Source organism: Octopus bimaculoides, chromosome 12 (genome assembly GCF_046866305.1).
Source record: "Octopus bimaculoides isolate indiv1 chromosome 12, ASM4686630v1, whole genome shotgun sequence".
NCBI lineage: Eukaryota > Metazoa > Mollusca > Cephalopoda > Octopoda > Octopodidae > Octopus > Octopus bimaculoides.
Window position 1 is genome coordinate 7,238,510 of NC_142939.1, and position 13,752 is coordinate 7,252,261.

Genomic DNA, 13,752 nt, shown 5'->3' on the forward strand with positions numbered 1-13,752 from the left:
GATGTAGCACAGTAGGACTAAACTCAAAACCACATGGTTGCAAAGCAAGCTTTTTAACAATCCAGCCACACCTGTACCTGTTTCGCAAATTTTGTTAATTATTTTTGTTGTTGCAATTCCCTAGTTTACTGAGATTATTATTTGCTGTTTTATTGGGGTTTTTTTAAATTCTGGTGGTGGTGGTGGTGGTGGTGGTGGTGGTGGTGGTGGTGGTGATGATGACGATGATGATGATGGTGATGATGATAGTGATGATAGTGATGGTGGTGTGGCATTTGAACTATGGTAGAAGGCAATTTCTGAAGGTGACATGTTGTGGGATTGAACTTGAAATTATTTGGTTGCAAAGCAATCTTCTAAACTGAATGGCCCAGTTAAGATGATTTTGTTATTGCTTTTCCAGCCCTAGGCCAATCCTGAATGAACAGACCTATGATCAAAAGCATTTCAAACTATGACCATCCCATCATTTTTAATGATATGAAGAAGTATACTATCTTATCTAAGGCAGTATAGCATGAGTTGAAGTAGATTTGCTGTTATGTAGGATCTCTCATTGATCTGTGGAGTCTGATGTAAATAAAACTGGAAGTAAGAACTACAGACTTCCTCTTGTTTATCTCAGATCAGCCCCGATGATACCCACACCCCTTTTTTTTATCTTAAGCATAGTAAACATCAGATGACATTATCTGATGTGTCTTTCTTTTTGATAAGGTGGTAGGGTGTGATCTGAGAGGAGATGGTTGCTATTTCTTGCAGTTTAAGGGACTACATAGAGTAGGGTATTAAACATACAGTTCACAGGCCAGACCCAGCCTGCAGCAATGTTTCATCCAGCCTGTAACCCCCAGTTTTATGAAAATATGTATTATTTTTAATTTTAAAATATTGTATAAAATATTTATCACTAGCATGCATTCAGAACTAGAACCCAACTGGAGAGGTGATTAACTCATCAGAATACACTGATTCTGATAAGTTGAACCAGTTTTCCTTGGGGAGTTTTTTTTATCTTAACCAATAGATAAGAAGCTTATAAATCCACATTCTAAAACATACAACCTTTTTCCCTTTCACTTTGTCTATACATACTGAGTCAAACAAAAGTTGTTTTTAGTTTAGTTTAGTTTTTTTAAATTTATGCACATGTTCATTCAAACAAATTCTAGTAATATGAATGAGATTGAAAGGTTTTACAACTGAAATACTGCAAGATTTCTACTAAGCATTGGTCATCTCAAAAACTGTATACATTCATTTGAACACTTTCTGTCTTCGTTCTCACAATAAGGATTAATAATAAAACTCTGTGTGTGTGTATACATACATATTGGGTCATCCCATAAATAATGCAGTTTTTAATTCTTCTTTCTAAAATATACTCTCCTTCATTTTCTACAATGCTCTTCCATATCTATCTGGTAGACTTGCAAGGCCCCTCTTCCAAAATTCACTTGTCCATGATAAAAAATACTCCTCCAGTACCGTTCTGACCTCATCTACAGAATTCATATTTTTTCCATCCAAATGATTTTGAAGACTGAATAGATGAGAATCAGACAGGGCAATGTCCGGCAAATATGGCAGGTGGGGCATTGTTTCCCATTCAAATTGCTCCAGTCTTTGGAATGTCATCCTTGCTGTCATAGTGGCTGAGCATAGTTCTGATGGAAGAACATCTTTCATCTTAAAACCAAAAATGGCCATTCTTCTTCTCGTGCTGACTTAAGCCACTCAAGCTTCTCACACTAGATCTCCTTTGTTATCGTTTGGTTTGGGTTTAAAAGTTCAAAGTGGACTAAACCCTTCATATCCCACCAAACAGACAACAATACCTTACATATGTGAACACCTTCTTTAGCCTGGGGTGCCGGTGTTTCTCCTTTCCCTACTCATTGTCTTTGGCGCTTGACATTTTTGTAGAGAACCCATTTCTTATCACTATTCAGTCCAAAAAAGGTTCATTCGTTTGACATGAAAGCAAAGAAGAGCACACATTCACTCTCTGCATGAGATTAGACTCAGAAAGTTTGTGAGGTACCCACTGACCCAATCTGCTGACTTTTCTGATGGCACGTAGGTGTTGAAAAATGGTTGAATGACCAAATCCAAGCTTCTCTGCAAGTTCTTCAACAGTTGCCATAGGATTCTGTTCCACCAGGGTTTGCAGGACAGCCTTGTCAAGCTCATCAAGTTGACACTGGTTTATGCTTATTGTCCAATCCCCATATACTGCATTAATATTCCTCATGCTTTCCATTACATTGTTGCCTTTATGGAACTCATAAAGCAAAATATGCCAAATATGCTCCTTTGTCACTTCCATTATAGCTTTGGAAAAATAAGTGTTAAAATTGAACTGCACTCTTGAAAATTTGCACTAAACATAAGGACACGGTAAAATTACTACCTGGTTTTATAGCAAGCTGATGCAGGTAGTTTATCCCATCCCCCTCTGACTTTTTTCATGCAATTAAAAAAACGGCATTATTTATGAGATGACCTCATATATATATATATATATATATATATATATATATATATTACATATACATACATGCATACGTACATACATACATGCATGCATACATACATACATATGTATATATCGTGTAGATGGTTTTGTTGTTTGTTTTGTTTTTTTCACACATCTCACCACACAAACTTTGCTAGCATCACATATTCTCTTTTTTTATTGTTAATAATGTTATAGTGCATATTAGCCCTTTATCTATTTACTTTGATCTACATTATGAATAGGGCTTTTAGGAACAGTTTCCCCATACACAAGGTCTAGTTTATGCTTGAATCTTGCCTGTAGAACTAAACAGACTCTTCTTGAAGTAATGTTGAAGATGCATTTAAAAATGGTTGCTATTATTTAACATTATGTCCACTCTGATCAAGCAGACCACTGTCAAAAGAATATCCTTCTCTGAATAGATCTGTGATCAAATGTATTCCTTTTTCAAGATGGTAGGATGTAATTTGAGGGTGATTTAGCTGCTATTTCTAGCAGATCAAGCAACCATGTAGAAGCTCTGGTGTTGGTTGATTTCGGAATTGTTTATCGGGGTGAATAAATTTGCTGCTGTGTAGTCCAAGGTTAGCGTTACTGAAGCAAACCTATGACTCATACAATATGGAAAGTAGATATAAAAAAATGTTTTATAGACTATAAAATAATTATTATAAGAATATAATAATGGAGATTTATAGTAGTTTTGTTTTTGGTTTGATTGTTGTTGGTTTTGATGTTGTTGCTGTTTTTGATGCTGTTGCTGCTGTTGTTGCATTTAGCCACAAATCAGCTCTGAACTAGCAGAGCTATGACCAAAAGTCTCTTTTTGTTTTACAGACAGAGTATATCCAAGTCTACATTATTCTGAGATGACAAATTATCATTATTATGCATTGATATATTTGGTCTAATGTCTTCACTTTGGTTGTTATAGTTCACAGTCTTCTGACTATTGTAAACCCCAGTCTTCTGCAGGTGCCTGTCACTTTTTTAGAACATTCTTGGAATTTTTGTACTGGACCCTTTACTATTGAACAGGGTACAAAGTTCAGAGACCAGGAAATCATTTCAGGCTGAGCTACTACTTCTCTGCATTGAGAGATCACAGCTCTGGTACTTCAGACATGTGATTTGAATGTCACAGGAAAGAATTGCAAAATGGATTCTTCAAACTGAGCCAACCAGCAGGAGACGTAGGGTAGACAAGGAACAATATGGTTGAATAACATGCATAGTCTCAGTTGGTGATCATGCTTCAGAATCCAGCCAAAAAAATCTATTGATAGTTGCTTCTAATAGTAACCTATGGAGAATGTGACTGAGGACTCTACTCCTATGAGCCTCTCAGGAATAGTAGGAGGAGAAGATGGATGGAGCCCCTTATTAAATCCATAGGGCTAGATTGTTTTTATTCCATTGGGATATTCTATTAAAAGGATGAAGAGTTAAGGTTAAGACTCCTAATTTCTATGACCTAATTGTTGTGAGACATTGGGTGTACATACACACATGCACATATACATGTACCCTGGTTCAAGAAGAAAATGAACAAGCAATATCACAAGTAAGAGAATAACTAATAAGAGAATATCCTTAATAAGGAACAATAAAATGAGAACAATCTAGCCCCATGGATTTGAAACAGATTTTAGTTCAAGATAAGGACACTGGTTTAAATATATCAGTGTTTTATTATTTAATTATTCAATGTATCTTCCTTGCTATTGTTTTGTTACTGTTTTTAGCAAGATCAACCACGATCAAATGCATCTATGATCAAAGACATTCCAGTCATGACCATTCCATCTTTTTTTTTTCTTTTTCAGCCTTAGTGTATCTAAAAACAACATATTCCAAATCATCCTTCCAATTTAAAGACAATAGTGTGATGTGAAAGAGAGATTTGGTTGTTGTTTCTAGCTGGTCAAATAACAACTTGACAGTCTCTCCTATGTTATTATTGTTGTTGCTGTGATGGTGGTGGTGGTGTTGGTAGTGTTTTTTCATTGTTGTTGTTTGGGTTGTTGTTTTAGTGATATGCTGTTTAAGCCCACACCAGTCCTAACTGGACAAATCTATAATCAAAAGCATTCAGCAATGACTGCCTTGTTTTTTTTTCAGGCCTTGTGTACCTCAGACTTCATTATACAATGTGCACTTTTTCTAAGATGGCAGGGGTTTTGTTTGAGATACTTTGCTACTATTTATATCAGCATGAATGACCACATAGAAGCTTCCTCACTGGCTTCAGTTGGCCCTGTGATGCAGCTATAGAACATCCAATTCCAGAATGGTGGTGTTGTTATTGATATTGTTGTTTAGTCCAAGGTCAGCCCTGTTCCAGAAAAGTTATGATTAAAAGTCACGACCATTCTGTCTTTTTGCTTTCAGATAGAGAATATCAATGTGTCCTTCCTTTTTTTAAGAAGGTAGACTGTGATTTGAAAGAGATTTATCTTGCTATTTTTTCCAGATGAAATGACCACATAGATGCTCCCTTAGCCTTTCTTGACAAGAATTATCATTAAAGCTAATGATTTTTCTGTTCATTACAGGTGTAATTTTAATTAATTAAAGATTATTTTTAGTTGTTAAATTATGTTGACCCTCCCCTCCCATTTAATTCTTGATTTGTGATGACAACAAAAGGGACACAATTTTAGGTTAATTCTAGGGTGAGAGTTCCTTTTTCAAGGAACCACATCCTTGGTTCTCCATTTCTGAGATTTCATAACACACAATGGATCAAAACCTTAAAAACAAAAAAAATAATGATATTCTTCACATGGAAAGTTAACATTTAAAACTTTTTTTTTGTTTTAAATGTTAAATATTTAGAAAAAAATATAGAAAATATTGCTTACCTTATCTTATTAATTATATTTGTTTATTAAATAATTATTAATATGAATTTTCTGAATCCTTAAATTACAATTTTAAATATCATGGCAGATCATTTGAAAACCACTGCTCTAAACCTTAGTTTCCCCTCTATCCCTCTGTTTTCTTTTCTATCTATATATTTCTTACTATTTCCTTCCTATTTTCCTGGGTATAAGCATCTCTGTATATATCTACACACATTTTGTATACATTCACATATTCCCATCATACCACACACATTAGTCATCACTATTCTCTAGCCTCTCTTTCTCCCTATATTCTTCATATGTGTAAATCTATGTATATAGGCAAATAATTTCTCCAAGATCAAATATTGCTGATTTCATCTAAAGTGAACATTTAGAAATGCTTTCCTCATCAACTCACTTCTAACTAACAAATAAAGGGAATATTATGTAAAAACTTAGCATTTATCAGAATGACACTTTATGAAGTATTCATATGAAATGAAGACTTCTTCTTGCCATTTATATTTAACAGGCAATGGTTATGGTAAAGTTTCAATGTTACCATACAATGTTCTCTCAATGTTACCATACAATATTCTCTCAAGGTTACCATACAATATTTGCAACACTCTTATTTTAAGCAAAAGCTATCCTATGACAAATGTATGTCCACACTGAATGTGTAATAAATATAATTATTTCTACGTTACTTTAGACAACTAACTTTTTGTGCACTGGTTAGAAACTACATATGAAAATGTACACAGCTCAGAGGGAATTGTGGTGCCTTATGGGCAAAACTTGATATCCTGTCTGAGGATAAACACAGTTTCCTGTTGCAACATCTCATTAGTTATAGTCTTTTAATCAATCTTCCCCAGCTTCAGATGCTTGCAAAGGGCATTAACTTTTAAATAATCCTTAAAAAATATTTTGAAAATATTTATGAATGTAAAAACAAGGTTCTTTAACTTCTATGTAAGTCGAGATTCAACATCTGTTTGGTTAATTAATACATTTTATAATTTTTACTGATATAAGCAAGTGGGAGAAGGAGGAACAATGCCCATAAAACCTTTGTTGGCCCTCCCAGACTGTTGGGTGTCAGGTGAAAGTGATGCTTCTAATGTCCAATGTGAGCCTCAGAAGGTTAATATCTACAGGAAAAGTATGGGCACAAAAGGACTTGGAGATTTCTACAAAACAATATTCAGTCAGTAAAAATTTTAAGTATTCTAGAAGGAATCACAAAAATATATTCAGCATCTGTTTTATAAATACTTAATCAAAATAATCAAAAATATTGACTATTTTTTCTTTGAATTTGGAGAAATTTAGCCTAAGTTTTATTTTATTATGTGTCTATCTCTATAACAAAATTTATCGTATATGTTTTTTTTTCTCTCTCTATTTTTTGCAGGAAGGAAAGGTGGTGGTGGTGGTGGTTCAGATGGAGGTAATGAGCAAAACTTTTATATTTATTTTTATTCAAATGATTTGTTTTAGTTTAAATGTTTTAGAAAAAAATTTAAATTACATTGTTATTTTTTATATGATTATTATTTTTTTTATGAAGTAATTTGCATATCTTATTTTATAAGCCAACTAAGAAACAAATAAAATATTCTGAGACACAATCCACATGAAAAATCACTAGTTAAGTCAGTACTAACATTTCTTCTAGTTAACATTTCAATGTTTCTGATATTAAATATGTTACCACTAACAAAACTATTGTTTTTCTTGTGAATGGTGTCTCTGAACCATTTATTCTATTTTGCTATCCCAACAAATGTACACTCTTGTATGTTTATTTATAGATTATTTCATCACTGCTTCAGCAAGTGCAGAGAAAATTCTATTTCACTAAGACCAAAACATTTCCTGAATTGTCCCCCTTACTTGCCGAACCCCTATAAATATTAGCAATTCAGCTGATATTGATTTTTTTTTTCTTATTGCATAATTATTTCTAATTAGCTTTTTAATACTAATTAGCTTTGCTTTATTGAATAACTTAAAATTAACCTAATATGTAGTTAGCTCTAACTGTTTATATGCTATACATTTTCAATTAAAAATTTTTATGTTAGTTTTACAGAGATCTATTTTTCTCTATCTTAATATGTAACCCAGTTTAAATATGTTCACCTGGTTCATGAGCGCCTTTAGCAGAACCCATGCTGTTTCAAACCAATCTAGCCAGATTTTCCATTTTGAGATTATTTTCTCACTTCCATCTAATAAAAAGCATCATGGGTACTACCCTTTCTACTCTAACTAAGCCATTTATAATAAAAGAAAATGTCACTTTGATAAACAATACAGAGAAAAGTAAAATCACTACAGCAGAACATTGTCAGTCTTTTGTTTTTGATTTTTTTTTTCCTGCTTTTTTTTTTTTTTTTGTTTTCGGAAAACAGTCATCACTGTAAACTCATCTTGAATAAATACATATATACAGTAGAAGAATGTTCTAACTTCAAGACATAGCATTTTAGTATATGAAGATGTTGAGTTAGAAAACCAAAAGTCTGTAATTATTTTCTCTGAAATGATTTATCATCACCATCAATTTTTAGCAATTTATCAAAGAGAGATTATATGTATTCCAGGCTATTCTAGATATGAAACCAAACAGCAATCGTTAACTTTTCTTTTGATTTAGGAACAATATAACTTTCACTTTCTTATATTTCTCTGAAATATTAGATGTCTAGCCAATTTATATTAGAAATACTGATTATAGTAGTTAAGTAGTATTGGTACTAAGCTGTTTGACTGCTTGGGAAAAACCATTCAAGTGAAATCTGTTATTAATATCAACTTAAAAGCAACTAGAAATAGCAGGCAGCTAACTCTCTCTCTCTCTCTTATATCAAACCCTATTATCTTAAGAAAAGAAAGACGTTGGATAATGTAACCCTAGATACAAACTATGTCAGAATAAAGACAGGATGGTCAGAAGCCAAATGGTAGTGCTTAACTAGGGTCAAACAACAACTTTAATGAGCTGACAAAGTAGCACACTAATCATTTAACCTGTCAAATATCTTTCAAATTACATTTTGCCATCTTTAGAAATATTCTTGAAAACCAAGACAAAATATTCTGTACTCAGAGTTCAAATATCCCTGAAGTCAACTTTGCCTTTCATCCTTTTGGGGTCAATAAAGTACCAAACCACGACAGAGCATTGACTGAATTGTTAGCGTATGGATGAGATACTTTCTTTGTTTAAGCCCTAAACTCCCTATGGAGCATAAGCCATCAATAACTTTTCCCTGTTGCTCTCATGCTGGATCCAGCTGGATCTCTGCTTTTTTAGCTCTGTTTCAGTAACCTGTCTCCAGCTATTTTTAGAACCTCTCGTGCCACCCTTGTGGGTTCCAGGTCAGGACTTAACAGGTCATGTTTCCCTGAGAAATGCCTTCTTCTCCAAATTCTTATAATTTTTTGAATTGTCATCAATACTTCAATTATGTTGGGTTTTTTTCTAGTTAGGAATGTTGATTCTATGCAAACTCATTTTCACCTCTGAAAGAAGTGGTCCTTATTGGACTGGCCCCTATCCATTGATCTGTCCAACATGGGAGGCCCATCCAGGAACTTGTGCTTCATTGACATAACTCTCAGAGTTATGAGGTACACAATCCGCCCCCTACTTCACTGTGTGGTGGACCAGTTAAGGTACCTTGTGATATTTGTTTTGGCTACTTTGGTTCTCAGTTCTTGGTTGGTAGACTTAATTTGTTGCTCAGGTTAGCACTAATGTCTGATTCTTAAGTATCTCTTGTAGATTGCCTTCTGTTACAAGAATTCAGGCTAAGGCTCTAGTTTGAGGATAACTTCTTCACTTCTTCGTACTAATCTCAAAGACCCTTAAAAAATAAAAGGCCGTGGATTGCTTCTGTCATAAGTCTACCCCAATTAGAGTATGCTAAAGTATAAACAGAAGTGTTAAAAACTGCTATATCATAGTGTAAAATAACCATATCACAGTGAATAAAGATTAGTTTTGTGGCTGAATCATGTAGAAGAAATCTTCAAAAGTAAAAGGAATTTCAAAACCACATGTTGATAAAAATATATTAAAACTAGATGTATACAAAATTTCTTCACAGAAATGATTGCTTTCTTCTAGTAAAAGTTGCATACTCAAAAATAATTAATAAGCAGCTTTCATTATAAGATATATTCGTACCATTTGAATTATTTCCTTCAGTACATTAAATTTTTATTTCTTTTCTTTTGTGCTTAAGTCATCTTGTTGTTTTTGTTGAACCTCCCCCCCCCCCCGGTTAACCTTGGTTGAGTAAAGCTGTGATTAAAGTCATTATAACTATCATTATCCTATCATTTTTCCATATTGTATCTGGGTCTATACTATCCAATGTGTATATCCTTTTTTTTTAAAGATGGTAAGGCGTGATTTGAGGGAGATCAGAAGCTGATTGCTACTTGTTTTGTTGTTCTGCTGATATATGAGGGGGGTATTGAAAAGTTCCTGGCTTTGGGTAAAAGAAAATACAGGAGGGTCAGTTAATTATGATTTTATTCAACATATTCCCTTCTCAGGTTCACATACTTATTGCAGCAGTCCTTCAGTTTTTCTAGGCCCTATAAAAGAACTCGGAAGGTTGGGCCTCCAACCAGGCCTTTTGTACCCCATCATTTCATTCCAAACCAGTTTTGATCAAGCATGCCTATGATCAAGTACACTCTAGCCATGGTCATTTTTTTCTTATTATGGGATAGTGTATACTGGTACATTGTCCACTATATCATTTGCAAAATGTTGTTTTAGCTCCGAGATCAGACCTGATCAAGCAGACTTATGATTAAAGGCATTCCAGCTGGGACCATCCTGTCTATTTCCTATACAGAAGGAATCCAGGAAACCACATTATCTAATGTCTTTCAGTAAGACAGTATGGTTTGATTTGGTTGCTATTTCTAGCATGTCAGGCAACCACACAGAGGTTATCTTGTCACTAATTAGTTAACTCTCTTCAATGATTTGTTGTTGTTATTTATAGGTTAAAGTCAGTGAACTGGCAGAATCATCACTGCACCAGCATTTCTTCTGTTCTTTATCTTCTGAGTTCAAGTTTTGTTGATGTCAACTTTTCTTTTCATCCTTCTTGGGGTTGATACCACTTGAACACTGGTGGCTAATATAATTAGCTATTACTTTCCCCTTATAAAAATTGTTGATTTAGTGCCAAAATTTGAAACTGTTATTTACAGTTTACTTAGGAATATAAAAATATATAAATATTTGTACTGCTGTCTTTTTATAATCAGTTGACAGCATGCACGTCTGCTCCAAGATAACGTATTTCTGAAACAGACAATCATCAGTAGTATTAAAGTACATTTTTTTCCAAAAAACCATTTCATGACTAGATTCCAAATGAGTAGATAGCCTATATTTTTCTATTATTTTACAGCATGATAACATATTGAAGTGGTTAAATAAAATCTCTACAGCATCACAGATGCTGGCATTGACTAAACGGAACTCATGATGTCATTTATATTATAATGAGATTTTGATCTAAATACAAACACTTTGATATGGACACCTTCCAAGTTGTTGGTATTAAAAGAGGTAAACAACCAAATTATAGATAAGAATAAACAGCATATTAATTTAATGTTGACACTTTTTTTATTCCTTAATGACTTCAGATAATTATTACAGGAAATAATAATTCCTCTTTTCCCCCTCCGCTATTTCTTTTCTCTATTCACCTATATAGAATGTGACTTTTCAGCTATACAGTCATATTTTCCTCAAGCCAAACTCTCTAATTTTTTTTACACAAATGCATAATCAACTAAAGCGCTAGATTTTTGTTTCCATTATATTCAATTATTTACCCACACACAAACATATATATATGTATATATATATATATATATATAACACATATGGATATCTATAATATATATATATATTTATATATACATATACATGTGTGTGTATATATATATACGCACATATTTACATATGTATATATATTTATATATACGTGTATATATATATATATATATATATATATATATATATATATATATATATATATATATATACACACACATACATAAATACACACACATTTATACACATACAGTTTATGTATATTTATTTTTATTTTTATATACAAACATATTTATACGTATGTTTGTATGTATATAGTTAGCTAATTTTGCTGTTTGTTTTTCCCCTGTCTGTAAAATCTATTAAAATAGCAACAAAACATTTGTTTGTGTGAAATATTTGCACATTTACTTTTTCAGGTATTGCAATGACATTTATAGATTTTACTAGATTTTAAATGATTTAAGAGTGCAAGTAACTTCACATAGAATACAAGATGATGCTGAAAATGTGTTGCTAGGAAACATATGATCGAATCATTTGAAAGTACATTAGTTTTCTAGGAAGAATGTTTAGTTTCACTGTCATATAATTGGATTCCTATTAATATGTTGTTGAGTTGTAGTAAATCAGATATTTTTGACTATTGGCTAGTCAGAGAAAACAAACCCTGCCCCTTTTCAGGGTATGTTTGAATCTAGAGAAAAGAAGTAAAACAACCTGAGACGTGGGACCTAGCAGAAATGCTTGAAACCATACAAGACTCTACCAAATTCATTCAATGATCAGAAAATCATTTTTAAGTGATTGTGACATTAAGGTTACAAACCTAGAATAGGAACATTTCATTCTATAAGCTTCCAAATTTCATTCTCAATGTTTTGGTTGACCTGAACCTAGAAGACATTTGACTGTAGTGGCACACTGTGGAATTGAATGTGAGACCATGTAGCTGCAAAAGCAAATAGCTTAACCATGCAGCCATATCTGCATCTGTTTTGAATAAGTTGAAAAGAGTCTGAAGCAATATAAAAATAGTCTACCACAGACAGTTCTCTTATTTTTTCTCTTTTTATTCATTGTATTTTTAGCCTCTCGTATACTGACATGTTTGACAAATAAAAATTTTATAAGTGTGTAAATGTCAGTTAAATTTGTGAAGCATTTCATATTTTTCTAATATAATGGTGCAAATATGAGTATGTAATTAAAAGTTTTAATTTGTAGTCACAGGGATTCAGGTTCAGTCACAAAATGTGATACCTTAGGCAAGTGTTTTGTGTGTGTGTGTGTGTGACCAAACCTTAAATAAAAACCAAATTTTCATTTCTTCTATCAGGTTTCATAAAATAAGCAACAGTAATATCTTCATGTTTTCTTCCTCTATCAACTTTTTTGTCGAGGTGCATAACGGATGGATGTGTACTGTGCATCCCAGCTAATAATACTTAGGGGTTGTTGCTCCTCACAGGAACAATGTGGCCATTTAGATTCACACCATTATCTGCCCTTAAAATGCAAGCAACATCAAGTAGATTTTTTTTCCACCTACAGTCTCTTGCTTGAAGGAACCTTGGGTGGAGGGAGCTCTCAGTTGTTGTGTTAAATCAACATTGGTACTTCACTAGTACTTATTTTGCTGACTTCAGCAGGATAAAGAGTAAAGTTGACTTCAGCATGATTTGAAATAAGAAGATAAAAGCCCTTCACTAAATGCTGCAAAGTATTTTCTCTGCCAGTCTATCACCTGTATATGCTAGGTTATATCTAATCTTCTAGATTACAATCTCTTTAAGAAAAAGTACCTCATGCTTTGTCAGAACCTTCATTCGAGTTTGTAATTTTTGTCAAATGTTTTTATCTTCTATTTTTATTTACCATATGAATATTCCCCATATCTATTGTGATTATTGAAATAATTATAATCATTGAAATAACTGTGATCATTGAAGTAACTGTGTATGATATTAAGATAATTGTAAATATTGAAATTATTGTAATTCTTGAGATACTTGTAATTGTTAAAGTAATTGGGATTATTGAAATAATTGTAATTATTGAGAAATAATTGCTGAAATAATTGTGTTATTAAAGTAATTGTAATTATTGAGGTAATTATTATTGAGATACTTGTGATTATTGAAATAATTGTAATTATTAAAGCAATTGTGATAATTGTGATTATTGAGATAACTGTAATTACTGAAATAATTGTAATTATTGAAACAATTATGATTATCAAAATAATTGCATTTATTGGAAATATTTATGATTATTGAAATAATTATAAAAATTCAAAACATTTTTCGTACTTTTTTTCCTTTCCTGTCAGTTTCTTCATTTCCATTATTGTTTTCTTTTTCTATGGACTATCTATATTGTTTTATTTTATTCTGTCTTTTCCTTTCCACAGTCACGTAACATAATAACAAGCTAGATTCTATTGCCAAACAGAACTACAATTGGTCTCGGTCAAATAACTTTTTCCC

At 32.6% G+C, this 13,752-nt stretch overlaps 1 protein-coding gene across 3 annotated transcripts in view; it reads left to right on the top strand.

Annotated features, from left to right (window-relative positions):
• LOC106868246 (zwei Ig domain protein zig-8) overlaps positions 1 to 13,752 on the top strand; it is a 363,647-nt gene that overhangs the window by 246,387 nt on the left and 103,508 nt on the right. For all 3 annotated transcript variants that reach the window (XM_089360695.1, XM_089360696.1, XM_052972069.2), the window contains exon 5: positions 6,797 to 6,832. In XM_089360695.1, the coding sequence (XP_089216821.1) occupies positions 6,797 to 6,832 (36 nt within the window). The remainder of the gene's footprint in view (positions 1 to 6,796; positions 6,833 to 13,752) is intronic.